We start from the raw sequence: 12,674 nt of genomic DNA, 5'->3' as shown, positions 1-12,674 counted from the left end.
TTCCCATATTTGTGCTCTTTCCTCGTAATGATCAGAAAAATTACATATAGTATTTCTAGTATGATTATACATTTCAATCTAACTAGAAAGAAGTCCAGTTGACATGACTTCTAGATAATTGCACCTGGATGACTGAGAAACTTTCCAGACTGAATAGGATAAGCGGTGTAGAGAAATTGTATTAACCATTTATAACCATTTATCTATTTTATAGTATGTGCTTTATTGTGCTTTGTTTTTAAAAGTTATTTTATTACAGTTATAAATATGAACCTGTGATACAAGTCTAGCTGATAACAGGAAAGACATTTAGTCATGTCATCTCATTCACATTGTACAGTTTATTTTGGTTATGCTGTCAACACTTAAGAAGAAGAGCTACAGTCTATATAACTGTTTATACGTTTATACGTTAACTGTTTATGTTTATCTATGTCAATGAAATTCTCCTTTGCTGAATTTACAAATCTCTATCAATAAAATTACACTTACACAAAACTGTGCTTTAAACACTGCATTTATTTTTCTTCATATTTAATAATGTGGAGATTGTTCCTTCTTATTTCATACATTGGTTATAATTAACAGAGAACATTTAATTGAAAACTATTTTTTTAAAAACTGGAGATGATAATGCATTGAGGTAAACAACAAACAAAAAAATTCTTTCATTCTCTTTGAACTGAAATTGAAATATTTTCAGAATTTAGGGTTTGAAACCAAAAAACTCATAAACTTTACAAAAAAATGGTTTGGCATCATTCTTTTCTTTGGTGGAAATGTGTGAAAATTCAAATATTTATGCAAGGCACTGTATGAACAGAACATTATTAAAAGGTTGATGAGACCATTATTTATATGGATATATTAATTAAATTAATTAAATTAAAAGTTATACATTTGTGCTTGTGGCATAATTTTAAAATAAATGTCACTTAGTTTGACATGTTGTTTACTAATTCAGTGAAATCCTAACGTTAGTAAGTACTGCTTAAGTGTTAAATACCTTTTGGGGTCACTGTATTTTGGTGTTTAACTACATATAGTAGGAAATGTTTAAAAGCTGGGGTTTTATTGCAAGCCACTCAAATTTAGAATGTATGCAATTTTGTAATGAAAGCAAAACAACAAGAATAAAAGAAACTGTTTAATTTTCCTGTTCTGGATGACTGTCGTCTCCGCCTTTTTAATGTAAGAAAGTATGCTGGTGTTTGCTGTTTTATTCATAGTCATGAGAGTTCTGGTTTCTTTCAGTAAGTCAAATCTGTTGGGTTTACTCTTTAACCCACCAAATAGTTCAGTACCATGTAGGCAGTTAAGGCTCAGAAATGATGTAAGCTTTTTAGGATAAAATAGGAATAATTATACAAAGCAGGGGAACCCAGCTAATAATCATTAATGCTTTTTTTCATAGCATTTAGAACATGTATTACATAACAATTTTGGAGGTGTTTAGAAAAAATTGTTACTACCAGTTTATTATTTTTGTGGATGAGTTAAAACGACTGTTACAAAATGTCTTTCCCGTGATAAAACTCATGAAGTTAGGACATGAAAATTACAAATGCTTGAAAGCACTGAAATTATTGTCTAAGGTGTTTATTTATACATTGATCGATTGGTGAAGTGAGTATCACGAGCTCCAGGGTCACTGGTTCGATCCTGAGCATGGGTTTCTGTCTGTGTGAGTTTATGTGCATGTTGTCCCTGTATCTGTGTGGGTTTCCTCCAGGTTGCTTATAGGCGTGAATGTTCATGCATGGTGCCCTGAGATGGACTGCTGTTCCTTTTAACTTGTATCCATGCCTCACTTCCAGGGTTTCCATGATATCCACTCCGACCAGGATAAAGTGATCATAATATAAATATAAAGTGACTTTTAGATTAACTGTACATGTGCTTATGTTATAATAATTGAAATTAGCATGGCTAATGCTTTTCTATTAAGGGCAATTTCTATTTTGGTGGCACCCTGTGGGAATTATTATTATTGTTAGTACTATATTATTATTATACTTTATGATGATAATAATAATAATAATAATAATAATAATAATAATAATAATAATAATAATATAATTTATATATGCTGTGTATATTATAATTTAAGCAAATTTTATATATATGTTATTGAGCCAAATAAATGTTGATTTGGCAGTTCAAGTTTACTGCACCCTGAAGTGATGGAGTCCATGATTATGAAGAAATTTATTTTCTTTAGGACACGTTCACTCCATCCTTGGCTACATTTTCGTTATATTTTTCGTCATCACTATATAGCTGTGCAAAACTCAGACATGCTGTTTAGACTTAAACCACTCACATTTCTCTTTCAGGAAACCCTAAAAACGTTTTTCAATGACAGCACCAAAAATAAGAAGAAGAGGAAAAGAACAGAACAAATAACAAATAAAGATTGTATAGATTATTGTAGATATTATAAAGTGGTCTGGCTTGTTGTGATTTTAATTAAAGACCTGAAAGAGAAAGAGTTTATTTAAAGACCTTAAAGAGAAAGCTGTAAACTGTAAGTTTATTAACTAGGACTATTTTAAATGCTATCCTAACTGATTGTGTTTATTTCTTTATAGAGGAGGGGAAGTTAAATGTCTGTGAGGAATATTTTGCTCAAGACCAACAACAAATTAATGTTTACAAGAATTTTTATTTCAATAGTACATTATTAGTTCCCTAGTGAAGTTTTTTTTATCTTAGCCGGGAGTGTCTGAAGTCTAAATGAATATTTGTTAACTCTGGTTTCTCTTTGAAAAACAGGTTGCAATATCTTCTTTCACCTGATGGTGGCAGCAGATTGTGATAACTAATATTCAAGAGCCTTTACTCTGACTACATACTGTATAGTCATGGCTAGAGATGAAAAGCAGGAGGGGAGAAGAAGACAGGAGGTTTTAAAGTGTTGTGGAGGAACGACTGAGAGAGAGAGACCAAGCTGTCCCTGATATTTTAAGCAATTTAACAGATAAGTGAAGATGACAGCTTTAATTTCTCGTACTACCTTAGTTCCATGTGTTTAGGGCTGTGCTGACTCTGGAGCTTTACATGATTAACACCCCAAAATTGTCCAGTCCTACTGATTTTCTAAAAAAAAAAAAAAGTCTGTTCTTGCGAGTCTAAAACCTTCTGGTGGGGCTGGAGAGAGTTGTCCAGAGAGCAATCAATGTATCAGGGTTGGGTTAAGATCTTTTGAATGATTTTGTCAATCTAAAACCCTTCCCTTTTTCCCATATGTTGTGTTGTGTAGTCTTGGTCATTGTCTTGCTTCATAATGAAGTTTCTCCCAATTGGATTAGATGCATTTCTCTGTATATTGTAACTCTGTATATTGTAAGTGTTGAGTTGATTCTGATACTATGAACAAGAGTTATTTCATTAATAAAGATTACTGAACCTTTTAGAAACTGTTTGTCTGTCCGTGTGAATTCTCTGTCTATTTTGGCATCTGTCTTGTCTATTTTGTTATAGCAAGAGGCTCTGTCCAATTTTAGATCTGCATACCTTGACTCAAACTCTGAGGAGGTACAGGTTCAAGATGCTGACACTCAAACTTAACCTGTCACAAATCAGCTCAGTGGTTTGGTTGCCACTCAGAGGAGTGGTTTGTCACAACAGATATAAAGGATGAATACTTTAACTTTGAAATACAGCCAGAACACAGAAAGTTCTCAGGTTCGCTTTTGGGGCAAAGCCTACCAATATTCAGTTCTTTCTTTTGGTCTAACTCAGTCTCCAGGCACCTCCACAAAGTGCACAGATAAAGCCCTGGTTCCTGAGCCACTCCAGGGCATCCATGTACTGAATTATATCAACAAGTTGCTCATCTTAGCTCAGTTGAAAGTACTAGTAGCAGGGCATCAAGTCATGCTTGCACACATCAGGTGCTTAGGGCTCAGGCTGAACCCTGGAAGAGTATGCTTTCTTTCACTCAGGAAACCACTTTTCAAGAGGTAATTTGGGACTCGACCATGATGCAGGCATAACTGTCTCCTTCATGTGTGAGTTTGATCCTCACTGCTATGAACAGCATTAAACTAGGCCTACACTTATCTGTCCTCTGGCTCAGAGGTCATTAGTTCTCATGGCAGCAGCAGCCAACGTTATCCCCTTGGGTCTTCTGCACATGAGACCATTTCAGTTCTGGCTCAGGATCTAGGGCTTTCAACCTATCATGTATCCCATATATGTAACCTGGTTCCCTCTTTAACAGTTTCTGGTATTTGTGATTGTTGTCATCTCTTTATTCATGATCATTTGAATTACACATAGCTTTTCTAGTCTGGTTTATGCAAGGGACATATGCAGACATATACAGACAATAAAAAGTCTCTACAAAAAAGCTGAAAAACATTGGACATTTGCAAAACCTTTAAAAAGATTAAAATAGCTTTCGTGCAATACCAACATTATCTATATCTTATATTACATTAACTATATATATTATTAGCCATTGCTGCTTCTCAGGATTCTTCAGTTTGAGGTTCTGTGTGTGTTTATTTTTTGTATGTTTTCAAACTGTTGATGCAGTCACATTGACACATTTCACATGTTCTGAAATAGCATTTCCTGTTGATGCCTCCCTAACCACTGTTAGTCTTTATCTGATCATATGAAATGCATTTCTGCATGTAGGTCAATGCTGTCTGAATCATTAAAAATTTTTAGAAAATACACTGAATTATTCAAATTCACTTAACTGGATGAAATTTACCTCCAAGTTGATGTCAGCTGACTTAATACAGCAATCATCACAGGAAATGCAAATTTCGAACCTCTCAAAATTTTATTTTGTATATAAAATAATATGTATTTGAATTATCCGGAGCCTGAAAAAAAAAATCTTTATAAGAAGAGCATAGAGAAAAAGCAGAATTTGCTTTTAAACCTTAAAAACAGTTCAGAATGAGGTATTTCAACTATTTGTGCTCTTTGCCATCTTCTAATGATCAGGAAATTACGTGATATAATGACATAATGTGTTTTTCTAGTATGATTATACAAGGAACATATTTATAGAATTTATATTGGCTCAGATTTATACAGATAATAAAAAGGCTCGCCAAAAAAGTCTTCTGGACATTTGCAAAAGTTTAATATAGCTTTTGTGCAATACCAGCGTTATCTAAAAAACAATATATTCATTAAACACTTTGCTAAATTACTTTAATATTGATAGTTTATGTATAGTACGCGTGTATATATATTTTTAAAAATCCACTTTTCTGCAGCACAATACTAAGTGTTACATTCTTTCTGCTGAATACAGCATTGTGAGAAAAGAGGAAATGACAGAAATGACTAAAAAAGACAGAATGACATCAGATCACAAAGTAGAAGTGAGCATCAGTAGAATGTTCCTCAGTTAGATAGACAGAGAAAATTTCAAAAGAAATAAAGAAGTAGAAGTGAAGCTGAATTTCTTTCCAGGATGAAGATCCTCCACTTCATCATCCTCAGTGTGCATGAGGTGAAGTCTCGATGATGGGTAAGATTCTCTGAGGGCTGAAGGAAGACACAGTAGGGCTTCACCAGCACTGGGCACCTGCCCGACATGGGAGGTGTAATCTGTGTAAAGGAAGTGATGTGATGCTTCAGGGCCAAAAACATAAATGGGGGGACTGTAAGAAATTACAGACTGCCCCAACCCAGATTCCACTCTACAGTACACATCTGAAGGAGCTCATTCCCAAATAGGCTTACATATCATATAGAAATACACTACCAGTCAAAAGTTTGGACACACCTTCTAATTCAGTGTTTTTTGTTTAGGGATTTATTTTCTACATTCTAGAACAATACTGGAGATTTCAAAACTATGAAATAACACACATGGAGTTAAGTAATCCATATGTAACAACAAAAAACAACAGTCAGTTGTTATTTTAAGACACGGAGGTCAGGAGTTCTGGAACTGTTCTTGCAAGAACAGTATTGTCGAGTGCATTTGCAAAAACGCACCACGATGAAACTGGCTCACATGAAGACCATCCCAGGAAAGCAAGACCAAAACTGACCTCTGCTGCAGAGGAGAAGTTCATTTAGAGTTGCCAGCCTCAGAAATCACCAATTAACAGCACCTCAGATTAGAGCCGTTATGAAGGCTTTACAGAGCATCAGTAGCAGATATATCTCAATATCAACTGTTCAAAGGACATTATTGTGTATTTCGGCCGCCTTCAGGATTGTTTTACAATGTAGAAAGAAATAAACATCAGGAAAGACCATGGAATTAGAAGGTGTGTCCAAACTTTTGACTGGTAGTGTATGTTTAACTCAATTTAGTTTATATTCAAATTGGCATAAAACAGCCTTACCACACATTTAGAATACTTAATCTAATAAATTATTAGTATGGAAGTGGCAGCAAGACATCAAGGACCATAAGGGTATCAAGGAACATAGGGTATATGTGACAGTGATTACCATTTAGTACCACCCAACCATTTGTGTGATAACGGCAATAGCAATACCTAGCCAGGGTGTATGTGACCGTGATTTCCGTTTAAGGACATCTGGCTAGATGACCGTTTCACCCAGCCATTTGGGTGATACTCAGTTCTTACACTGATTTACATTTAAAGTAAAACTCATTCAAATTACACATGGGAAACACTGTATAATATGTTTGAGCTTTATTTGTCCTACGTTCTTCTTGACTCCGATGAACCCAAAGTACTTCATTTATTTTGTCACTGCGATGCTGCAATAATCTTCTACATTAAGATCTTCAACTCCCTCATCTTACACCAAATAGAACATGCACTCTCTTATTATTATAATATAATATTTTTAGCTTCATCGAGTCACAGTTTACACATAAGATTATTGTGAACATCAGCTTTATAAAAAATGACTCAGTGCTAGTTAACATGGAAATGTTGTGTTACTTATGTTCTGAAACTGCAGTATTATCTTTTGCTATTATGGAATATTCTTGATGTTATAAGAAAATTGAATAGCCATGTTATAAGAATATTTGAAGGTGTACAACTGATATTTAAAGTGATTTGGCCTGTTGATGACCTGTGCTTAACTGAGCAGCTCAAATTTTGGACTAGTGGGATTTAGAAACAATCCTTGCACAGAAGTCTCATCAATTATTGCCTCATCTTTGTGCAGAAGTCTTATGGATTATTCTTGAACTTTTATTTTTATCTACTGTATTTTTAAATTTCTTCTCTTTAGCTCAATTATTTCATATTTATGCATGGTGCTGTGGTCTTCTGCAGCTGTGGTTAGCATTCTTTATAGTTACATATCTATTTATCTCGTCCACATCCTCCATCAGACTGGTTTCTGCAGCCTAGCTTCTTGCAAAAATAGATGTGGTATTACATGTAGTAGCCCTGGGTGTTCTCTCTGTGCAAAGTACTGAGTCCTTATTATTTGATAATAACTGAAAAAAATCTGTTTTACTCTTCATAATAAACTACCTATTTTCCTGCTCTTTAATCATGGTTATTTATTTTCATACATTTTAATGCTTCTTGTGATTAATATGATTAATATTGCCTTAATGCTCTAACTTGTAATTTTATATATATACACTACCAGTCAAAAGTTTGGACACATCTTCTAATTCCATGGTCTTTCCTGATGTTTATTTCTTTCTACATTGTAAAACAATCCTGAAGGCGGCCGAAATACACAATAATCTCGTTTGAACAGTTGATATTGAGATATGTCTGCTACTGATGCTCTGTAAAGCCTTCATAACGGCTCTAATCTGAGGTGCTGTTAATTGGTGATTTCTGAGGCTGGTAACTCTAAATGAACTTCTCCTCTGCAGCAGAGGTCAGTTTTGGTCTTGCTTTCCTGGGATGGTCTTCATGTGAGCCAGTTTCATCATGGTGCTTGATGGGTTTTGCAAATGCACTTGACAATACTGTTCTTGCAAGAACAGTTCCAGAACTCCTGACCTACGTGTCTTAAAATAACAACTGACTGTTTTTTGTTGTCATTACAAATGGATTACTTAAGTCCATGTGTGTTATTTCATAGTTTTGAAATCTCCAGTACTGTTCTAGAATGTAGAAAATAAATCCCTAAACAAAAAACATTGAATTAAAAGGTGTGTCCAAACTTTTGACTGGTAGTATATATGCTTAAGTAAAACTTAGAAAAACTTCAGAAAAAGCAATAAAAACCTACAAATACATATCATTCTTAGTGTGACATCCCTTTACCTGTCAGTTATGATAGTTGCCTAAACCTGACTACATTTTTATTTCCTGAATAAGACACCAAAATACACCTTGTCTTGTTCCCTGTCTTACTATCAAGATATACTATCAGTGCATTGTCAATACAATATTCAGCCATTGTGCTTATAAAGATCTGGATATTAAGTTACTTAAAAATAAATAAATAAATAAATAAATAAACTTTTTTATTTATTAAGGATTTTATGTTTTTACTTATTTATCTTTTCAGGTGCACCTATATACAGTATGTAAGCAGCTGATAAAACACAACCCCAAAAAAGAAGAAATAAAATATTGTGACCAAAAAGATTTAACAAAGCAAACATTATGTACTAAAAACATTACATGGGTTTCATGCATCTCTCTGCAGCACAATTCTAAGTGTTACATTCTTTCTGCTGAAAACAGCATTGTGAGAAAAGAGGAAATGACAAATCTAAAAAAGACAGAATGACATCAGATCACAAAGTAGAAGTGAGGATCAGTAAAACTTTTCTCAGTGAGATAGACAGAGCAAATGTCTGTTAAGGAGTGGAAGTGAAGTGAAGCAGAATGTCATTCCAGGATGAAGATCCTCCTCCTCATCATCCTCTACCTGATCTCAGGTCAGATATTCTTCTTTAATAATTGCATGTGAAGTTATTTATCCTGGACTGTGAAAATATTGAAAGCTCAGTGAGGTTACTTTCATGAGTGAGATTTTCTTTTGATTGACAGGTCCAGTAGACTGCACTGATGTGAATGGTTACTCAGGAGGAAGCGTGATTATCACCTCTGATATACAATGGAATCCAAGCCATACTAAATATATTTGTAAGATGGAACAAAGTGTTTGCAATGATATAATACGTTTCCACAGCCCAAGCATCCAAGTTCAATACAAAAGATTCATGCTGTACATAAACACACAGGGAAATTTCTTAGTATTGATCAGAAAGCTGAAGCCACAGGATGCTGGAACATACATATTTGGAGCAGAGGATCAGAAGAACTACATCATGAACCTAAAAGTTCGCAATGGTTCGGAAATATTTAAGATCATTCACGTTACATTTTTTAATTAATTAAATGTATGCCACATTTTTGTACATCAAAGGCATTGTTAATACAGTAATAAGGTATTAGACAGCTGTTGAGCCTATTAATTGTTATTTATTTGTCTTGTTTGTATAATTGACAGATTCATCTTGTGGTGTGTCAAAAATAATGACCGCTCATCTTGGGCAGAATATAACTATCACTTGTAAATATCCAGGGGAGTATGAAAAAAACTACAAGTATGTCTATACAGTGGATGATGAGACTTCTGTCAAGGAAATTATTAATACTTCCGAAGTACTTCCAAAAACAACTGAGAACAGCAGATTCTCCATTTCTGATGACAGAAGTGCTAAAGTTTTCAGTTTGAACATCAGCAACGTGAAAGAAGCTGATGAAGTATTTTATTTACTTGGAGTGTGGAACAAAGTGGAGGCAGTTGGTTATTACTCCTTCTTTACAGAGATTCAGCTTCATGTAAAAGGTGAAACTTTTTTGTCATATTAAAACATTTTACTTGAAGACTTCTCACAGGCAGTAACTGCCTTTGGCCCAAGTCATGGCCTTTTAAAGTTATATAACATTATACTAACATTGGCAATGTCATGGATTATTGTTGTTTGTATTTTAAACAATAGAAGCCTACATGACAGCATCAGCAGCCCCGACGGAAATCCCAGAGAATTCCAGTTCATTATAAATAATAATACATAATAATAATACATTATAACGTATTTCTTGCTGTATGCATGTGAAATGTATAATGGCAGAGGATCAGTGTGTTACAGTCAGGAGATAAGTGTGTTACAGTTTCATGATCAGTGATGTATTTTATTTATTTGGTGTGAGTAATGGAGAGGGGTCAGTGAGATATTACTCCTACTTTAGAAAGACTACATGTTTCAGGTAAACATTTGATTTTTGCCATTTTGAAAATGAATGATTAGCCAAAAAAATTGTTTTTACCAGAACTAAAACTGAGAGCTCAGACAGCATTAGAGTCTTGTCTCAGTCATGACTTTTTAAAAGCTATAAAGATAACATGTCCATTGTTTCATTCACAAAACAACAACAGGCACCTACCTGATGACCTTAGAAACTCCATCTGTAGTGTGTTTCAGTAAGAACTCTTCACACTTTAATCTCACTCTTTATACATAACTTACTCTTTCATTTTTCATTTCATCGTTTTTTTTTCTTTCTTTTGGCTGCTTGCAATAGAGCAAGACAGAGATGTGCAAATGGAGCTAACATGTTTTCACACAAACACACACACACACACACACATTAAATTGTAATATATGTGTTTATGGCCAGATATGAAGTTATTTGGCTTCTTCCTGTTCTGTATTGTCTGTGTTTCTGTCTCCAGGTTCCTCTGTTATCATCATCAGAGTGTGTGTCTGTGTGACTCTGCTGCTGATCGGAGGATGTACACTGCTGATCATCTACACACTGAGACACAAGAAAACACAAGGTAAATTTTCACACACACACACACACGACTAATGAATATTAAGTTGAGCTTGGGCTGTTTAAGGTACAAGTTTGTTATGACATTTTGTCTTTACCACACAAAGATATATACAGTAAACACACACGCACAGAGCTGCTGAAAATGTCATGTCTTTGTTTATAATTACAGCTAATATGCCTTCATTCAGGAATAAAGAGAATAAAAAAGTGAGTAAATGTGAGTGTAAAAGTGCATGAGTGTGTGAGAGTGTAAATGTACTCAAGTAACTGTCTAGCATTATTTTCTTAAAGCTTGTTGTGAGAACATGCTATAATTCTATAATGTGACATATTGACACTTTCATATAAAAACACATGATCATGTTAAACTGAACACTGAGTTCATTACTGTGAGAGGATGCAAGTGACAATTATCTCTTTTTCTGCTTTCAGCTTAATCCTGATAATAACACTGATTCAGCTTCTGTGAATGAAAACATTGGAACGAGTTCAATATGAATATCAATGTTCTTGTTTTTGCCCTTGTTTTGTTAAATATAATGTTGATTTGCAAGTCAGGTGTATAATTAACCAATTATGCTAAGCAGGTGCTAATGATCCTCAGTTTCATATGTAGGTTGAAACTCAGTCATTAACTGAAACAAACAGCTGTGTAGGGGCTTAAAAACATCTTATAACGTGATTTTACTGTGCTTTATTATGATGTCTTATTAAAGTTTAAATATGAACCTGTGTCATGAGTCTAGCTGATCACAGGATAGACATTTAGTGATGTCATTTAATTCAACACATTGTACATTTTGTTTTGGTTTTGCTGTTGATGCATAAGAAGGAGATCTACAATCAATATAACTGTGTATATCTGCTATATGTTAATGTTATGTTAATGTGTATATCTGCTATATGTCTTCTTTGCTTCTTCTATAAATCTTCTTATTCTATATTTATGAATAAAAACACACTTCCAATCTGTACTTTAAACATTGCATTCATTATAGAGAGAGAGAGAGAGAGAGAGAGAGAGAGAGAAATAATATAGATAGATAGATAGATAGATAGATAGATAGATAGATAGATAGATAGATAGATAGATAGATAGATAGATAGATAGATATTATAAGGTTGGTGTACAGTGTGTTAGGATCTGAGGCTGGACTGAAAGGGAAGATGGAGGATGCAGTTGCAGAGAAATTAAATGTCATATAAATAGAAAAAAAAAATGAATACAGAAAAAAAACCAAGATAAAGTAAAGCCAAAACTGTGACTCCGAGAAAATGCCCTAGTGGCAGCACAAAAATAGATTTTGAGGCCATACAAAAAGGCATCTAAAAGCTTAAGAGAAAAATTATAGCTTAAGTAGACAGTCACACAACAAACAGTTAACAAAAAGTTTTCACAAAAAATTTAAAGCAGTGTTCACAAAAATCTGCATGAAAAATGAAAGAAAACAGACTCTCAAAAGTAGGTAGGTTTTACAAAAACAGCACATAAATAGAAAGAAAACAGCAAACTAGGCAATTAATTAATTACTTTTTAAAGGGGGGGAATACCAGGCAACAGGAAAAGCTGTAGACAAAACATCAAAAACTGAAAAGCATGAATAAAGAGAAAATTAAATAACAAGCAAAAAATAGCAGAAAGAACAAGCACGAGAGTAAAGTCAGCATGGAAAAAAAATAGTTTTTAACTCCCAGTAATTTGTCTTCTTTTCTTTTTTTTTTAATTTTGTATTCAATTCTGTGATCCGTGAATATTATATTTTTTTACGATCACCATACTTATGGCGTGAAACTGATGGCACACATTTGTTGGATGATACAACTAGGAGTTTAGTTTTCAGAGAGTTTTCTTCCCGAGCAAATTTTCTTCAGGTAGACATTCTTCCAGCTGGCATCCTTTCTTCAGCTCTTCATCATCATTATCATCATCTCATCGTCTTT

At 34.0% G+C, this 12,674-nt stretch overlaps 1 protein-coding gene across 2 annotated transcripts; it reads left to right on the top strand.

Moving 5' to 3' along the window:
* Positions 1-8,693: 8,693 nt before the first annotated feature.
* On the top strand, positions 8,694-11,689 carry LOC131366079 (uncharacterized). Of its 2 annotated transcripts, XM_058410242.1 has the most exons (7): positions 8,694-8,824; positions 8,937-9,239; positions 9,400-9,741; positions 10,333-10,377; positions 10,630-10,734; positions 10,903-10,940; positions 11,166-11,689. In XM_058410242.1, the coding sequence occupies exons 1-7, from the start codon at positions 8,785-8,787 to the stop codon at positions 11,229-11,231; spliced, it is 939 nt and encodes a 312-aa protein (XP_058266225.1). In that variant the 5' UTR covers positions 8,694-8,784; the 3' UTR covers positions 11,232-11,689. The 2 variants fall into 2 exon arrangements, with proteins under 2 accessions (XP_058266225.1, XP_058266226.1); XM_058410243.1 differs by lacking the exon at positions 10,333-10,377.
* Positions 11,690-12,674: the final 985 nt, after the last annotated feature.

Source organism: Hemibagrus wyckioides, linkage group LG15, assembly GCF_019097595.1.
Source record: "Hemibagrus wyckioides isolate EC202008001 linkage group LG15, SWU_Hwy_1.0, whole genome shotgun sequence".
NCBI lineage: Eukaryota > Metazoa > Chordata > Actinopteri > Siluriformes > Bagridae > Hemibagrus > Hemibagrus wyckioides.
This window is presented reverse-complemented; position numbering and strand designations above follow the sequence as displayed.

What these genes read in the sequence shown, in the direction of transcription:
- LOC131366079 (XM_058410242.1), top strand. Translation starts at nt 8,785, where the DNA reads ATGAAGATCCTCCTCCTCATCATCCTCTACCTGATCTCAG. An exon ending in GAACCTAAAAGTTCGCAATG is followed by an intron (nt 9,240 to 9,399) that starts GTTCGGAAATAT and finishes TATAATTGACAG; the next exon opens with ATTCATCTTGTGGTGTGTCA. An exon ending in GAGACACAAGAAAACACAAG is followed by an intron (nt 10,735 to 10,902) that starts GTAAATTTTCAC and finishes TTATAATTACAG; the next exon opens with CTAATATGCCTTCATTCAGG.